Source organism: Eptatretus burgeri, chromosome 7, assembly GCF_056783735.1.
Source record: "Eptatretus burgeri isolate ZD-2024b chromosome 7, Ebu_testis_v1, whole genome shotgun sequence".
In the NCBI taxonomy this organism is placed as follows: domain Eukaryota; kingdom Metazoa; phylum Chordata; class Myxini; order Myxiniformes; family Myxinidae; genus Eptatretus; species Eptatretus burgeri.
Window position 1 is genome coordinate 32,321,102 of NC_140967.1, and position 19,511 is coordinate 32,340,612.

The 19,511-nt window shown below is 45.7% G+C and overlaps 1 protein-coding gene across 1 annotated transcript in view; it reads right to left on the minus strand.

Annotated features, from left to right (window-relative positions):
• The window catches only part of PSMD1 (proteasome 26S subunit, non-ATPase 1), a 294,517-nt gene that overhangs the window by 198,710 nt on the left and 76,296 nt on the right, over positions 1–19,511 (minus strand). Inside the window, exons 9-11 of the mRNA XM_085887953.1 lie at positions 11,930–12,058; positions 1,977–2,065; positions 1,034–1,112 (exon numbers count right to left, since the gene is read on the minus strand). Of these exons, the coding sequence (XP_085744079.1) occupies positions 1,034–1,112; positions 1,977–2,065; positions 11,930–12,058 (297 nt within the window). The remainder of the gene's footprint in view (positions 1–1,033; positions 1,113–1,976; positions 2,066–11,929; positions 12,059–19,511) is intronic.

The window sequence follows — 19,511 nt, forward strand, 5'->3', positions numbered from 1 at the left end:
CCCGCCCATACCAGAGCCATGCCTTCTCCTCTCGGGCCCAGAGTCACGGGACAAGGTGGCTGTTCTCCCTCGCTGAGCAAGCTGGGACCACGCCTTCAAGTCCTGCAGTATTCTGCCAGGAGTACAGGTATTTATTGTCTTGTGGATGCCCTCTGTTTGCTCAATCATGGTGTGAATGTGAGCCTGGTTAAGGAATTAGATAATTAAGGATTCCCGTTCGTCGCTGGTTTAATGGGCACGCATGTCATTAATGGGTTGAGGGGGGTGGGGGGGTTGTATTGTAACTGATTGTTATTTCTTCTTTGTATTCCCATCCCCACGTACCATGCTTTGATATTAAATCTACTTGGTCTCAGGGTGAATTTGGGTCGTGGTGATCTGGTAATTAGGAAAGCCCATCAAGGGTCAATTGTCGATGGCTATCAACGCCGCAAATTCAGACAATACCACGCATCTCATCGGCTCGCTCGACCATTAATTACGGAGAAGACGCGTGGTACCAATTAGCGCAATGCTTGGCTGATTCGACTGTCCCACCAGTACAGTATCATAATCCCACCAGTACAGTCTCGTAAAAGATCTGTAATCCAGCCTTGGACAGCTGGCTGCATTGAAACAACGTTGGAGTGAGTTGCGGTCATGTTGAAGCGACCCGCAGGATTGGTACTGGGCAACTGGAAAAAAAACTGCAAGACTACAACATTATCAAACACATTACATTGAACTATGAAGTTTAAATTTTGAGAAGAAAATTCTTGCATCGCCAATTTTAATAATTTGCATGCTGAAAAATGACTGAAAATGCCTCATTTTGTACGAAATTAAGGTGGGCATTACAAAATACAGCAAGATGGAGTCGAGAACAATGATCAATTCAAATGTAAATATTTTAGCCCTCAAATTTAATTATGCATTTCTAAAGTTCATGCATTCAAAACTGTATTTTCACACTCAAAATACCGCACCTCTTACAATGAGCTAAAATCAATCAATGTTATCCAAAGAAGGACTTTGCAGGTTCTTGGCTAGGTACCTTGTGAATAACGCCCAGACTTGCCGTTGCCGTGAACTTGGCCCAGTTTGTGGCTCGAGCCAGCCACTCAAGGTTATCACTGCAGAGGATAAAACAAAATTATTATATCCAAACCATGCGAAAATAACGACAGCTAACAAATTTAGATGCTGAAGGAAGCAAGTGGTGTGCCAGAGTTGGGGTCATTAAAAAACAAACAATTTTTTTTTTTTTAATTTTTATTTAAAAATCCATACTTAAAAGTCTCCTTGGTCGAATGTTCCCATCTCAGGAACATGGGCATGCAATACACTCTGAAAGCACACAAATCTCCAGCATACTTTGTTCATTTTGGTTAAGCTAAGTGGGAAAACAAATAGGTAAAGTGAAGAATGACGTTTTATTCTCGTCACTCAAAACAGACTGGCAAAGCTACTCAAAACCCCAAAGTGCCATAGCTGTGGGGCAGAGAAATAAAAGGGCAATAAAGTTGGTAATAGAAATCCTGCCATTGCACCACCATTTTGGCACAACATCAGCAAACAACGATTAGTGTTTGTTTATCCAATTTAGAGATTCTCGGTACAAGCACATTTTACAGAACAGAGGTTCAATAGTGAGTGACTTGATGGCAAGTAAAGAAACCGAGAGAACGAAAAGGTTAAAGGAATGAATACCATGTGCTCAGAATTCTTATTGAGATTCAACAACCGGGCAATGACATCTGGGTAAAAGGAAAGATTCATTGGTAATGAAGACTTGTGGGAATTACAACCTTGCACACAGATTCTCTCGTCATTGCGAAGGGCAAAAGGTACATAATTTACCAGCTCCAGATAGAACAGGCCCACGCTACTTTACGCATTAACAAAACAGGGTCATGTGATAAATGCCGGCAAAGTCAGCTCAAAATATGAAGGTATCGTTATTCTCTGTTTTTAATTACGATATGGCCAGAACCCACCGCAAGAACTGGTCACTTGTGGTGCCGCAGTGCATGAAAGAGTTGGCAATGACCGTCGCAGTGTGGCACACGGAGTTTCGCACTGCGTCCTGCACAGCAGACCACACAAATCATTACACCAGGAACTGTTACACAAATCGACCCATGAGTGTTCGATTCATCCGTGAGAATAAATTCACTCACTCATCCATGTCAAAATATTGCCAACATCTGGAAGGCACTTTAAACCATTGTTACTCAGATTGATGGTGTGATTGCTTGAAGCTTTGAGACCAATAGATGTATATGTAGAATAATATTATGCAAAGCATATAAAAACCAAAAAATTATAAAAGGAGAAGAGTCTCCCAAAAATCCGTGTCACAAGATATTTGAATGACCGAAATACCAGCCTGGTGAAAAAATATCATTGCTCTCAAGAAAAGGGCAGCTTCAGAAATAAAAAATATATATAATGTTGGGGTACGAGGAGAGGCCAGCCGGGAGGTGGCATACACAAGGGAGGCTGGCGGGAGGGTGGGGTTGGTGGTGAGGGAAGGCCGATGAGGAGCGAAGGAAAGCCGACGAAGGTTGAGGGAAGGCCTGACTCGAGGCGAGGGGAAGCCCGACGAGGGGCGAGGGGAAGCCCGACGAGGGGCGAGGGGAAGCCCGACGAGGGGCGAGGGGAAGCCCGACGAGGGGCGAGGGGAAGCCCGACGAGGGGCGAGGGGAAGCCCGACGAGGGGCGAGAAAAGCCCGACGAGTGGCGAGAAAAGCCCGACGAGTGGCGAGAAAAGCCCGACGAGTGGCGAGAAAAGCCCGACGAGTGGCGAGAAAAGCCCGACGAGTGGCGAGAAAAGCCCGACGAGTGGCGAGAAAAGCCCGACGAGTGGCGAGAAAAGCCCGACGAGTGGCGAGAAAAGCCCGACGAGTGGCGAGAAAAGCCCGACGAGTGGCGAGAAAAGCCCGACGAGTGGCGAGAAAAGCCCGACGAGTGGCGAGAAAAGCCCGACGAGTGGCGAGAAAAGCCCGACGAGTGGCGAGAAAAGCCCGACGAGTGGCGAGAAAAGCCCGACGAGTGGCGAGAAAAGCCCGACGAGTGGCGAGAAAAGCCCGACGAGTGGCGAGAAAAGCCCGACGAGTGGCGAGAAAAGCCCGACGAGTGGCGAGAAAAGCCCGACGAGTGGCGAGAAAAGCCCGACGAGTGGCGAGAAAAGCCCGACGAGTGGCGAGAAAAGCCCGACGAGTGGCGAGAAAAGCCCGACGAGTGGCGAGAAAAGCCCGACGAGTGGCGAGAAAAGCCCGACGAGTGGCGAGAAAAGCCCGACGAGTGGCGAGAAAAGCCCGACGAGTGGCGAGAAAAGCCCGACGAGTGGCGAGAAAAGCCCGACGAGTGGCGAGAAAAGCCCGACGAGTGGCGAGAAAAGCCCGACGAGTGGCGAGAAAAGCCCGACGAGTGGCGAGAAAAGCCCGACGAGTGGCGAGAAAAGCCCGACGAGTGGCGAGAAAAGCCCGACGAGTGGCGAGAAAAGCCCGACGAGTGGCGAGAAAAGCCCGACGAGTGGCGAGAAAAGCCCGACGAGTGGCGAGAAAAGCCCGACGAGTGGCGAGAAAAGCCCGACGAGTGGCGAGAAAAGCCCGACGAGTGGCGAGAAAAGCCCGACGAGTGGCGAGAAAAGCCCGACGAGTGGCGAGAAAAGCCCGACGAGTGGCGAGAAAAGCCCGACGAGTGCCTATTTTCGGTATACAACTATTTCAAGAATTGCAATTAAGATAAAGTTAAGTATGGGGCATTTTGGAATAATCATCTTCCATAACATCCTCCAAATTTTAACATAACTCTTTAGGAATAGCCATTACTGTTCAGAAAATGATTTGATTTGTGAGGAACAGACATCTTTTGTAAGGAAGATGAAGAAACTGTGTGCACATGGAAAAGACACACCCCACACACGATGATGAATATCTGAATGAAAAGGCATGATTTGCTATTTATAAAACAATACACTTGGATTTGAAAAATGAAAATACAAAGAAAAGGCGTTTCATATCAGGACTCATGCATGAGAGACCAGGCCTGAAACTATTTCAAAACGACTGCAACAAAGAGCTGCATATGCTTGTTGTATGAAGCCCCATGTTATTGATGCAAGGTCGAACAAAAAAAAATGCTCAATAGCATTGTCGTTCATTATAATACACGGATTTCCTCATTAACCGTTCATTCCACCAAGGCAAAAAACAAGTTGGTTGAATGTTTACTACATCCTTTTAACAACACATAGTGCTAGTTTTTATGCACATTAGATAAACAAATTTGATGGGGTTTGAACCTGGAATCCCAGCGTTATGAGTAATTTGCTCAGGTAGGAATACCAAAGAAACAAGGTCAGAGGAAGATAGAGAGAGTTGCATTTTATCCTTGTGCACAGGTTATAGCAACTTAGCAAAAATATTGCTATCGAAAGTAAAACAGTGCTACAGAGGCAATGTTAAGCCGGATGTCTAATCCGATTGAACCAATGTATGTGTGTCAAATTTTAAAAGAAGTAGGTGCAACAAAATAGTGAGCCAGTGGCCCAAGAAAATTTTAAATCTCCATATCAACGGAACGCATCGTAAGGCATCTTGAACGTAGAGAAGATGCATATTAATCCAATAGGACAACTCTGATCAAAAAAGGTTCTGCTGTGACTGAATGAGCATCCAACACCCCTAAGGTTAGTTATCAAAACGTAGATGAAGATAACCTGCCTGTTATGTGCAGGATGAGAGGCTGAGCCATGGAATAATAAATTGCTCACCTCAATGCAGAACATCTGTGAGGAGTGAAAGTTTAATTTACAGTCAAATTGTGCCCAAACAGCAATTAACTTGTCTGCACATCTGGTTACAAAGTTAAGCACTTGTGGCAGTTCCAAAAAGTGCACTGCAGTGCAAACATAAACCGATGGCCAGACTGACAACACAACTCCATCAAAATTGTAGTCTCACAAGTACCCTCAATTGCATCCTCTCACTGGCAATGACACGTGCAGAAGCCAACATGTGCAAGCACATGCTCCAAACGTAACAACATGAAACAACAGGTACACAGAGAGAGACACACACACACACACACACACACACACACACACACACACACACACACACACACACACACACACACACACACACACACAGCACAAAAGTACAAAGGGATGTATGCCAACACAAACGCACGCACACCAACAGAAAAGCAAGCGCACACACACCAACACAAACTCACGCATGCCAGCCAATACAATGGCATGCACGCCAACAAAACCACAAACACAAAAGCACACAGGCACACACCCCACAACACAGGCACACATCCCACAACACAAAAGCACACAGGCACATACCCCAACACACAAGTACAAAGGGACGTAAGCCAACAAAAACTAAAGGTCTTCCCAAATCTGCAAAAGATGCATCAAACATGAGCAAAATTTACAAAATATTTTGTAAACTACTGGTGCTTCGACGAGATTCAAACTCAGCTCAGAGGTGAGTGCACCGACCTCGAGGCTATGTCAGTCCGAAATTCATATCACAACTAGCACGTGCCCGTAAAAAAAAAATTAAAAAAATAAAAAAGAATAAATAAATATTCCAACCACGAGCAAAAAACAACAACCACACAGGCCGTTTCTTCGCTCTCGCGTGCCCGTACGTGCGTGGCGTGGAAGTTCGCATATCACAGTTACGATGATTCGCCATTTAGGTTTTCATGGCCAATTATTCAATTAACGCCAACGTATTTTGCCTTTTGGCAATGTCGTCGCAAGGAAAAACAAAAAGAGAAGAGAATAGAGAAAAAAAATTTACTTCCTGGTTCGGAGCATACCAGCACTCTGATGTTACCGAAATTTATGCACCGTCTAATATGAAAACAATCATAACTTGCGGCATTGTGTTTATCTATAAATGCGCATAAGAAATCGAGAAATTATTAGAATACACGAAGTCATCACTATCAGGAAGCCCGTACGTTGTAACCTGTAATGGGGAACGCGGTTGAGCTTCCCTTCCCCATCGGCCACGCCCACGCAACAACGTGTCTTGTCATTGGTTTGGTAAATAAATGGCTATAACTTGGGAAGCACTTGTCCGATTAATATCAAACCTTAAAAAGGCACATCCTCAGGTCCCCAGCAATATATCTGGCAAGTTTCAATTAGATCGGACCAGTGGTTGTCGAGAAACAGCGGTCACACACACACACACACACACACACACACACACACACACACACACACACACACACACACACACACACACACGCACACACACACACACACACACACACACACACACACACACACACACACACACACACACACACACACACACACACACACACACACACACTGCTGGAATTATAGATAGATGATGATACTCCAGGTCTCATTACCCTCACCGAAGGAGAGGGTAATTGCATTTGGGTCTGTTTGTTTGTTTGTTTGTTTGGCCCACACAGAACTTTAGTGTTTTACTCCGCAGCCACTTGTCGGATAAAGACAAAATTTTCACCACAGGAGCTCATGCAGGATGTTTTAATGAAAATTATGATGCCATGGGTCACGTGCTGTGGCAGCCATGTTGGAAAAAAACAAAAAACTTTGGGCCTCTGTATCTGAAACTACACCAAGGAAAAAATTGAAACTTGGCACCGAGAAAGAACTCATAGGGAATGAGTGTGATTTTTTTGACGTCATATGTGCCTTTGGTACGTCATAATTGCATAAACAGAATGCAACATCCGATCAGTATGAAAAAAGGGTCATCTCGGGATAAAAAGGTGCACAAAAATTTTTTTGATGCCATCATCGGTCAAGTGATTCAGCAGCCATATTGTATAAAAAAAAAGAATAATAAAGCAGCTTCACACTGCGTTTACTGTCCAAATTCACCACACTCTTCCAAGATTTTACTTCAACCTTCCCTTTTCCAAATGTTACGCAATCCTCATTTAAAATAAATAATTTCACTTTTGATAATGCACCTCCCAGAGCCAAGTGCTTCTCCCATAACCACGTGATCTGTTTGGACCCCCTGCATTTAACGATCCAATTTCACCATTCACCTCACGATTTTTTCAACAACACTTCTATGACCCAATATGATGAAAACTCTCTCAAACAATAATAATAATAATTGTAATAATAAAAACGATCTCTTATAATGCTTCATCTTCCTCTTTCACACGTGTGGTACTCTTTACTGTATCATAATGCACTACTCTTCCACTATTTAAACAGACTGCTCTCAATTCGACCTCTCCTTCATACCTTGCCAAAAAAAATCCAACTGTTATAGCGTTTCTTCTCACCATTCTCTGAATTCGCCTAAATTACATCCATCAAGAAACGTGTTTAATCGCATCTCTGACCGAAAACTTTTAAAAACCACAGTTTGTTTGAATATTTGCTTTCCATCAACCATTCTTTTTTTCCAATTTCAGTGCCAACTCACTCCTCTCACCTCTCACTCTCAAAGCAACCATCACACTCTTCTCCCTCCAAGCCTCCCTCTCACCTCTCTCAAAAACTCCCCCCCCTCACCTTTCTCTCTCCATTCACCCCCTTCACTCATCCTTCCCAAAGTTGCCCCCCCCCTCTCATCCACAAAGCTGCCTCCTTCCACTGCCCTCTCACCTACATCTCTTCACTCCATCTCCTCAAATCCTCAACTGCCTTCTTCACCCTCTCTTGTACCCCCTCTCCCCCAGCACCACAGAGCTTTTTGTCCTCTTCATCCGGCCACTCCCCGAGCTATTCTGCAATCCCCCAGACTCTATCAACAACCCTCCTTACCTCCCCCCTCGTCCCTTGTCCTACCTTCCCCCTCCCCTCCCACACCCTGCACCCAAAACCTCCTCCCCTCCGTATTCATTAACAGTGTGGACCTCAAATATCCGGGGGCCTTCGCTTAAACCTTTCAGATCTTTCCATACAGGTTGCCACTGACAATCCAGACATAATCTGGTTAACAAAAACTTTCCTCCTCCAAGACGTGTCTGACTCCCAAGTATCTCTCCCTGGTTACTCCCTCCTCCGGTTTGGCAGACCTGAGCCTCGTCCTGGTGGAGGAGTTGCTCTCTTCATCAAAGACTATTCCTCACCCTCCATGCACTACCCTCACTCCCCCACACCCCCAGGAACACCTCTGGCTACGGCTTCCCCTCCACTCCCACCTCATGTTTATATATATATATATATATATATATATATATATATATATATATATATATATATATATATATATATATATATATATATATATATGTGTACTGTACCATCCACCTAACAGTGCTGACTCCATCTCCACCTCACTATCTGAAAACATGGAACATCTTCTATCTTCTCCTCCAAACTCTCTCTTCCTCATATGTGGCGACTTCAATTGTCATTGATCATGCCAGTTGGCTCGGTGTGGGTACCTCTCTCACCTGTCATGGCACTTCAGCAAAAGCTTTCTGCGACTCATTGGGACTGACTCAATCGGTCAACTTCCCGACCCGGATCTCAACCAATGTTACTCCATCTCTTCTGGATCTGATTTTGACAAATTTCCCTGACAATATCTGCTGCTCTTCCTCCGCTCCAATCGGTTCTTCTGACCACATCCTTGTCAAAGTGGACATCTCTCTGGCTATTATCAGAGAACCACCTCACCGCCGTCGAGTCTGGCATTTCACGAAAGCCGACTGGCAGGGTCTCCAAGCAGCCATCAAACTTAGACTGGTCTCCTATCGCTACTTTCTCCAACATCAACTCATCCTGGGAATTCTTTCAAAGAAACTTGCTCTCCCTCGTGCACAGATTTATCCCCTCTCGTCTTCACTTGTCCTACCCTTCCTCCCACCCTTGGATCATTGAAGCTTGTGGCGAGGCAGTTGTCCTGAAACAACTTGCCTTTGCCTCATGGAAAGCAAATCCAACTGAGGGTAATCTCAGTTTCGTCCACAAAGCTCGGAACAAGTGTGTATCTACCCTCAGGAGAGCCAGAAAACAACATCTTTCTAAGCTCAAGTCTGAACTTTCAAACCTCTCTCCCTCCTCAAAATCCTGGTGGCATCTAATCAAATCTGTTTCTGGTGTATGTTCCCCCTCCATCCCCTCACTTACCTCAAATGGCCGCACTGCTGATAACGCATGTGAAAAGGCTGAATGCCTAAACTCGGTGTTTGCAGCTAAATCTTGTGTTCAAAACCCATTGCTTTCTCTACCCACCTTACCCAGTCGCACCCAACTGTCCCTGGACTCTGTGTCCTTTTCTCCTGACAAGGTGGAGAGCTTGCTGTCAAACCTCGATTAAGATTCTGCAACCGATCCAGACGGCATCAGCCCACGTGTCCTAAAAACCTGCTCTTCTGCTCTTGCTCACCCTTTCTCTGTTCTATTCACCCTCTAATTTGTTCAAGGTCATCTGCCATCTGCTTGGAAATCAGAAAACATCACTGCCCTGCATAAAAAAGGTGCAAAAACAGATCCTGCAACTGCAGACCAATCAGCCTTCTCCCAATCATCAGCAAGGTTATAGAATCCATCATCGTTTCAGACATTAAATCCTTCCTCTTCTCCAATGGCTTGATTTCCGATCATCAATTTGGTTTCAGACCAGGTCACTCTACCCTGGATATGCTGCTTCTGCTCTCCCAACAATGGATGGAGGTCCTCAATGCCAGACATGAAATCCGAGCCGTATCCCTGGACATATCACAGGCTTTTGACACGGTCTGGCACCCTGCCCTGCTCACCAAACTCTCTTCCGATGGTATCCAAGGCCATCTCCACTCATGGCTCGCGGACTTCCTCTCCTGTCGCAGTCAACGTGTGGCCCTAAATGGAGTTCTTTCATCCCCTCTTCTTGTCCAGGATGTAGTTCCTCAAGGTAGCGTTCTGGGCCCTGTTCTTTTTCTGATTTTCATCAATGATCTCTCCGACTCTGGAGAATCCTCTATATCACTTTGCTGATGACTCCACCATCTGCCGTACCATCGGTCAACCCTCAGACCGGCAAGCAGCAGCTTCTTCACTCACTGCAGATCTAGGTAAAATCACAAACTGGTCCAACATGTGGAACATGTCTTTCAATCCAGACAAATCTCACACTTTCACAATGTCTCTCTGAAAGGACCTTTTAGAACCCCCCCCCCCATCCACTTTCTCAACAATCCTCTGGAAGAAGTCCTTTCTTTCAAGTTCCTGGATCTCACTATCTTCCATGACCTTTCCTGGGAAAGACACATTTCAAACCTCGCCTCCAAAGCCAGTCGCCGACTGGGAATCCTCTGTCGTGCAAAGTCCTTCCTCAGCCCACTTACAAAGCTTTTGTTCACAGCCTGATGGAGTACTGCTCTCCCCTATGGGCTGGTGCTCCTCTCTCCCTCCTTTCTCGGCTTCACATTGTGGAAACCAAGGCATTTCGGATCATTGGCATCTCCCGCAATGAGGCTGAGTCTTTGGGCCCCTCACTCGCTCATCACAGGCTGGTCGGTGGTCTTTCTGTCTTCTACCGTCTCCTCTCCAGCCTCGCCCCCCCCCCCCCCGCTATCTCTGCGATTTATCCCCACCACATTTCCGCAGGGTGCTCAAGGTCCGCCAACAACCCCCTTTCTGGTAAAACTACCAAAATCACGAATCACTGCTCACCTTCACTCTTTCATTCCTCTTTTCCACCACCTTTGGAATAAACACCCTCACTCTATTCAATTTCCATTCTTCCCTCCAGGCCTTCAAAAGAGCTGTTCACCACCACCTATCATCCCCATCCAAATCCTCGATCTTTTCTACCCCCGATTATCCACCCAAGCCCACCTCCTTCAAATTCCCTGCTTTCCTTCCTGAAAGTCCCTGTAATGTCCATCTTGTATTCCCCATGTTCCCCACCCCATCCCTCTTCCTTCCACAGATCTCCTAATGTCTCTGTTCCCCACTGTTTTGTCCTTCCCACTCCCGCCCCTCTTGTCTCATGCCCGCTTGCTGTGCGTTAGCTCTCACACGAGCCTCGACAAGGTATTCAAAAAACAAACAAAAAAATAACCTTCAAAATAATCTTCTCTAAGATGGTTGAACATATCGAGACAAAACTTGACAAGTATGACCACCTATCCATAAGGAACAAAAGGTTCACACATATGATGTCATAGGTTACATGGTTTGGCAGCCGTATTGGATTTACCCTAAAACCAATGAAAAATCTTCTCCAGAATGGCTGGACAGATCGAGGGGAACTTCACACAAAAGTTCTCCAAGCCATGAGTGCATAAGTTTAAGGAATAATTGATAGGTCACATGGTTTGGCAGTCAAATTGGATTAAAAAAATATTAAATAAAGTTTTCTCTGGAACCGCTTAGTCAATCGACATGAAAAACTTCACAATTATGATCTTGCGGTGATGTGGAATGCATGTCTTAAATTTCAACTTGATCGGGCAGATGGCCTGGCAGCCAGAATTATCAAATTTTTGATCTGAGTTATTTTTATTTTTATTTTTGAATAAGGCTCACTTGGCTGTGCGTGGATGGGTTTGATGGAAGAGGAGTAGCAGCTGAAATGCGAATCCTATCCAGGTTCCTCCTCATGACTTCATCTTTGCTTTTTGCTTGTTTCTGTTCCTTCTGATTACTCCAATGCAGGACTGTACCTATTTGATTTGAACTGAATTTATTTTAATCCCATTCCAAATTAAATTGAATAATAAGAATCAACATCATGGGTCAGGGTCAGGGTCAGGTGTCCGATCAAAATGGGGTTGCATCAAAGCGGGACGTCTTGGTACCCGGTCATCACTGCCAGCATTTATGAAGTGGCAGTTCTAATTATCTCTCTTATTAATTTCGTAACACACCAATACACTAAATACACCACATAAAACTTCACAAACACCACAAAACAAGTCATGGTGAGGGTCTGCAATCCCTGATTGCTTTTTTTCTTGTTACCTTTGTGTTCTTCAAAATGAGTAGATCTGTGTTGTTATTTCTTATCAAAAACTGCAGATGCAGCTCAATGGATGTCTCTCCATTCAGAATCGATATCATCTTCCTGGTCCTTTCCACCTGCTCATCTGACTGCAGTAGGTACCAGAAAAACATTCCAATCATGAGAGAACTCACCAACAAAATACTCAAGAGCACGCACACGCACACACACACGCACGCACGCACGCACGCACGCACGCACGCACGCACGCACGCACACACACACACACACACACACACACACACACACACACACACACCAGTGGTGTGTGCTGGAGCTCAGAAGCAAAAATAACAATCAAGAAGAAAACCTACAGAATGCATGGTTCAATGGTTCAATTTCATGGTTCAATCTCCACAGATGTTACCCTACAGAATGCAAGGTTCAATTTCTGGATCTTTGTGTGCTCTTTTCTTTTTGCCCTATCTGTACCATGCCCAATGAACTCATCTCTTCCAATTTTCTTCCTTTATGAACCCAGTGTTTCCATGAAAGAATATATAACATGAGTGCCATTCTCTCACATTGGCCACTTTGATTTAACAAAAGCCACCCAATCCACAATATAATATAATGGTCAAATGAAAAAGCAAACTTCTGTGGCCAATGATATATTACAGCTCATGAAGAAATGAAATATCATTAAATGGAAACAATTAATCTTGAACAGCATTTCTTTCTTTTATTCAGACACTGCATTTTATAACTTTTGTGCCAATAACATTTCTCTGCATCAACCAAGCAATAATCATGGCCTTTGTCCAAACCTGAGCACTTTTCCATTGAAAGGCACAAAATTGCTTATCTGTATTCTGGACAAAACCAGACTATCAGAAAAAGTGAGGCTTTTAGTTTGACAGGAAGGCTGCAGGCTTATAGCACACTCGATGATGATATATGCTCAGTCGAGAAGCAATCACTCGCCCAAAGCAGAAGACTCTTCAGGCATATCTGATGGTCGCCATATCTCACCTTCACACCAAATTAATGCAAGGAAGAACCTCGACTGCAAATAAACGACGATGGCATAATTCATTTCTCACCGTTACCCTTGCTATTTTGAATATGCAATGAATGCCTGAGCACTGATGTATGACTACAAAATACTACAGTAATAACACTTTTTCCCAAATGCCGTGAACAAGGTACTGTTTCATTTTAAGTCATATGGTGCTAATTATTATTTATTTTAAATACCAGAAGGTCAAATGTGTGTGTGTGTGTGCGTGCGTGCGTGCATGCGTGTGTCTGTGTGTCTACGTCTGTGTGTGAACACGTGTGTGTACACGTCTGTGTGTGTGTACGTCTGTATGTGTACGTGTGTGTACGTGTGTGTGTGTGTGTACGTCTGTATGTGTACGTGTGTGTACGTGTGTGTGTACGTGTGTGTGTGTGTGTGTACGTGTGTGTGTGTGTACGTGTGTGTGTGTGTGTACGTGTGTGTGTGTGTACGTGTGTGTGTGTGTGTACGTGTGTGTGTGTGTGTACGTGTGTGTGTGTGTGTACGTGTGTGTGTGTGTGTGTACGTGTGTGTGTGTGTACGTGTGTGTGTGTACGTGTGTACGTGTGTGTGTACGTGTACGTGTGTGTACGTGTACGTGTGTGTACGTGTGTGTGCGTACACATCTGTGTGTGTGTGTGTGTGTTTGTGTATATCTGTGTGTGTGCATGTGTGTGTGTACGTGTGTGTGTGTGTGTGTGTGTGTGTGTGTGTGTACGTCTGTGTGTGTGTGTACGTCTGTGTGTGTGTGTACGACTGTGTGCATGTGTCTGTCTCTCTCCCTCTCCCATCTCTGGCATTACTAAATGAATCAATTTTATGTATTTTTATGGTTTGGTGCACTTAAAACAAAAACAATGCAATAGACTCATTTGGACATTTCAAAATTAATAACGAGGAGGAGAAGACAAACCTGCCAGAAAAGCACACACTCATCCAAAAACTTTTAAGCTATATTATGGAGCCATCAGATGGATGTGAAGACAAAGGGTTTCACAACACTGCAACCAGTATGTCTTGCCTATAATAATAAATGTCAATCTGTGCGTCTCAATGTGTGTACGTCTCTGTGTGTGTACGTCTCTGTGTGTGTACGACTGTGTGTGTACGACTGTGTGTGCATGTGCCTGTCTCTCTACCTCTCCCATCTCGGAGAGGGGTGGAGGGGGGAGTAGTGTGTGTCCTCCATAGCTCCAAAAGCATGAAACCGAGCGGCCTGAAAAATTGCATTCATACCAAAGGAACTCGAAGAGTGAATGATTGAAAACTGGGTACTTGGGAAATTTAAACACCCCTTTTGAAGATGATCACTGGCTTACCTTCATGAAAGACTTGTACTTGGTCAGTCCAACTTAACCTCGCAGGGGCCTTAACCGCCATTTTGATTCGGCCTACTAAAAATACCTTGCCTTGGAAACAATCTCGACTCTCACAGACTGTATATGTATGTATGTATGTATGTATGTATGTATGTATGTATGTATGTATGTATGTATGTATGTATGTATATATATATATATATATATATATATATATATATATATATATATATATATATATATATATATAGTAATCCCCCGTTTCTCGCGGGGGTTGCGTTCCAAACCCTCCCGCGGTAAGTGAAAATCCGCGATGAATGGACGCCTCCACAAAACACGTTTTAAACACATTTTAATCTCAATTAAACACAAAAGGAAACATTTGAAGCATAAAAATGCTCACTGTAAACTCAGTAACGTTGCAAAAACATTGTGATGGGCAGTTGCTGGCGTTGTTTCTTCATGGTGGTGAGGAGAGTTTTCGCCATTGTTGCTAAGCGTTCAAGTGAGAGGCCTTCGTCGTCGTGCTCCTGCGATGGATCAGATTGTTCCTCCTCCTCCTCCTCCTCCTCGCATGCAGACTTCGTAAGCTCAGCCAAATCCTCGTCCGTTAATGGGTCAGAGTTGGTTTCGATGAGGTTATTCACTTCGTCGTGCATCATGTCGTTGAATCCTCCTCCTCGAATCTTCGCCAGCTTGACCGCCTTATCGATTGCTGAATCGCGAATTTCGTCTGGAGAAAAGGCCTTGTATTCGTGGACGCATTCTGGCCACAGCTTCTTCCAACAGGCGTTTAAGGTTTCTTTTTTCATTTCTTGTAGAGCCTTCTGAATTATTTGGAGACACGTTGCTATCGTGAAATCACGCCAATACGCCCTCAGAGAAAAATTGTCGTCGGAATCTATGGCCTCCATGAGGTGCTGCAGCGCGTTGCGAATGTAAAGCGCTGATGTTGGCTTCGTCCTTCTTGATGTAGCGTATGGTCGATTCATTCAAACCGTAATGGCGCCCAACCACGGCAAACGTTTTTCCTTTCGGCGGCATCGGAGGGCTTGGAGAAAAAAACGTAGAAAATATCTGTGTCGTTCACAAGCGAAACACTCAAGACAGCGAGAGTGTGCCTCGTGGGCAGCAGCCAATCAGCGCCAAGGAGAAATGAATAGCGCGCTCTCTGTCTTTGTCTCGTGCGTTGTGTCGACAAACATACAAAATTTTTTTGTTTGTTTTATTATGAAGATACTTTCGAGCGCCACGCGTTATAATTTATTGCTTAAATAATTTATATTTTATATATTATTACCGCGATGTACCGGGGGAATCCGCAGAAAAAATTAGTTACGTTCCAAGGGAAAACCCGCGATGAACCGGGGGCGCGATAGCTGAACCGCGAAGAAGCGGGGGTTGACTGTATGTATGTGTATGTGTATATATATATATATATATATATATATATATATATATATATATATATATATATATATATATATATATGTATGTGTATGTGTATATATATATATATATATATATATATATATATATATATATATATATATATATATATATATATATATATATATATATATATATATATGTGTGTATATATATATATATGTGTGTATATATATATATATGTGTGTATATATATATATATATATATATATATATATATATATATATATTGTTACGGCTGTGGAAATTCGCAGAACACCATATAGGTCCTTAGTTCAGTTATGCCGATAAGTCCGTGTTCAGTTAGATTTCCCCACCGTTGTCTAATGGGTTTTATTCGTGTCGCCCGGGCTGTGATCTTTCAGTTAACCGTTTTTCTTTTACTATCGTTATTTTGGACCAACAGCCATTACTACCACCACAAAGCGCCACCAACCACAACAACCATGATCACCACAACCACCTTCTCGTCAACCGCCAACATCCCCACAGACAACGAACAGCCGCCTTCACAACAACCACCTTAACCACCACCGCACAACCACACCACCCTCACTACCACCACAAACGCCAGCCACACCACCATCAAGACCACCACAAAATGCCAGCCACACCACAATAACGCCAACCATACCACCACCGCATTTCCACCTCAGCACGGTTGCGAGAAGCCTGGCATTCATCGGGGGAGAACAGATGACGGCCTCACCCCTCCCCCCAACGACAAACACGTGCGGAAAAACAAAAGCGATGGCAAAGGCAAAAGGAAGGCCCCGATTTGGCGAGGAAAACGCCCTGCTTCTGGAAGCTTCGCGCGCGTGCTGGAATGGAGGGGCGAGGGGGAGGGCCGAGGGCTGTGGAGATAAAAGCGAGCGCTGAACGCAGCGAAGTGTGTGTGTCGTCGAGGAGAACCGAGTGGAGGTCGTCAAGAAGCGAGTGGAGAGGCGAGTGGAAGTCAGTCGGTGGAGGTCTGGGCTCGTGTGAGTGTGGAGTTGTGGGCAGCCGCGCTGGAGCCTGGAGTCCCCGCAGTCGGTGAGGAGCTGGAGAGGGTCCAAGAGGGACGCCAAAGCAAGTCACCACAAGGGTGGAGGTAACCTGCAGCGGCCTCTTGGAGTTCCTTCGGTCAACCAAGTTCCTTGGACATCAAGACCCTAAGGGGTCCAGTCTGACCTTGTCTTTGAGGGGGTCTTTTCCTTGCTTTTATTTGTGTGGAAGTTGTGGCGCCGTGTCCCGTTAAGTAGAGAAACTGTTAAGTAACGGTACATGATTAATTATAGACGGTTGTAGCGCTTCGCCTTGCTCGCGTTTTGGTCTCGCCCCGCATTCATCACAAATCAACTGCATGTGTGTTTTACCAATTCATTGCATGATTGTTTGTATATGTGTAAAGTAATAAATGTGCTTATTTGAATGTGAACCTGTTCCTCGTGTCATTTTCCCCATTGAAACACCATATTGCATTTTGGTGTGGTAGTGGGCTTTTTGATAGCCGATAAAAGAATCAGGTCCAGCGAGGTCTCACGATAATGCCCCGCTCGGTTATCCCAGAACGGAACAAACCACTTAAGCGGTTCGTGTCCGAGCAGACCTCGCTGAAGTACGGTCTCTCGGTAGGCTGCCTGCACGAATAATTAGGTATATCGACAATTCGGCGATTGACCCTGTCGCGCACGGGTGGAATATTGACTCGGCCGTGGTGTGCGCTTAGAGCACACCCGTGACTGTTTTTCGGCGTTGTTACGGAAAGTCGCGACTGAATTGTCCGTCCGGTGGGCGTACGGCCGCGAATCTGCTAAAAAGCGGCTGTCCGCACGCCGGCGGGCGGAGAATTCGTAACACTGGTGTCAGAAGTGGGATTCGAATCCATCCCGCCTTCAACCAAATTAGCGGGAATCGGATCAAGGGTGTGTAGAGCGACCCTCGATTCCCATTAAATTTCGAGCTTTAAAATTAATTCCGAGAAGCAAAATGGCGGTTCAAGGTGAACGGGAGCAGGGGTAATGGATTTAGAGATGATATAATCCATGTACCAGGACGAAATCCCTGTGCAGGACATTATGATGCAGGTTGAACTTCCCCCACAAACGAACCCAGAGTCCGAAATGGGCGCAGCGGCGGTGGCCGCGGCTTTTGACCCCCCCCCTCCCCTCATCAAAATCCCTCCCCGGTACTCAGCGAGGCCGCGACCGACCGAGGCGATTCAGCTTCTTCGGGGTCGGCTGAGATCAGCCAAGTGGGGGAAATGTTTGTGCAGATGATGCAAGCAATGAAAGAAATGAATAACAAAATGGATACGAATGCACAGCAAATGAAAAACGAAATGAAACAAATACGGGGTGAGATGCAGCGCATGGGGCTGGAACTCCAGGCAGGGCAAGAGGTACTCAAGGGAGCAAAAGGCAAAATGGCAGAAGATATCGGCACGATAAAAAAAAGGAGGTAAACGAATTGAAAGAGAATGTAAAAGAGGTGTGGTCCGCGGTGAAGGCGGGTAAGGAAGAAATGACAAACAAAATAATAGTTAGTCAGGGGATGGAAAATGAACAAGAAGGACAAGACCAACTAAAGGGGGAAATAGAGAAGAACACGACGACGATAGAACAATTAAAAAAAAAAACCAGGGGAAAACAAGGAACGAAGTGGAGGTTGTAAAACAGGGGTGCGAGAAGAGACACAAAGAGACAATAAAGAGGGTTAAGGAGATGGAGCGGAAGGCCGAGAGAAAAACGCAGGAAATGGGAGTACGTTTAAAAGGAGAGATGAGGGAACAGTTTAAAAAGACGGAGGAAGAATCATCAGAGACGCGAAGGGAAATGGCGCAGGTAAAAAAGGAGATTGGAAAGCTATCGTCAGAGACGCGAGAGGGAATGGAGCAGGAGAGGGAAGAGTTAAATAAAGTGAAGGAAGGGCAGAAACAAATGGAGGGGAAAATAAGGAATGTGGAAGTGCAGCTGGCAGAATGTGTTGAGGTCTGGTGTAAGAGGCGGGATGGCCTCCTTATGGAACAGGGGGAGAGAATGCGCTCCCTCGAGGCAGATCGTAACCGGGTGGGGCCAGTGTCACTGAGCGAATTAAGGGGGTTGCACGACGCGGGGGTGTGCATGCCGAGTTTGGGGGGAGCAGAGGCCTAATGTGGGCCCTCAGTATGACTGTTCCTGTGAGTATGCAGAATGCGAGTCTGATGGCATGGGGGAGTAAGCAGGACGGTGCGGAGCAAGCACCGACACAGACGGGGGTAGTAAATTCCCCGGGCAAATGGCTCGAACCCTGCGGGGGTAGGGCACCGTTGGAATCTAGGGGGTCCGCCCCTCCATATGTCCCTCAGGGACTGGAAGGAGAGGGACGGACCTCAAAGGAACCAAGGGTGCCGCTGCCTCCGTACGATGGCAAGACGGACCTGAGGGCATATATAGCCCAGTTCCGCTGCGTGGCCAGGGGCAATGGCTGGAACGAGGTGCAAGGCGCGGCACAGCTCACGGCGGCACTGCGTGGTGCGGCATCAGAGGTCTTGACCACGATACCCGAGGGAGGAGCGACACTGGAGGACCTCTATTCGGCCCTAAAGAACCGATTTGGTATGTAACAGCAGAGTGAGCTTGTTAAAGCTCAGCTCAGTGGGCGCAAACGACGCTCCCATGAGACGATGGGAGAATTGTCACACGATATTCGCCACTCAGCGGGGATCGCACATGCCAACCTTCCGCCGGAGTACCGGAGATAGAGACAGAGATAGAGACAGAGACAGACAGAGAGAGACAGACAGAGAGAGACAGA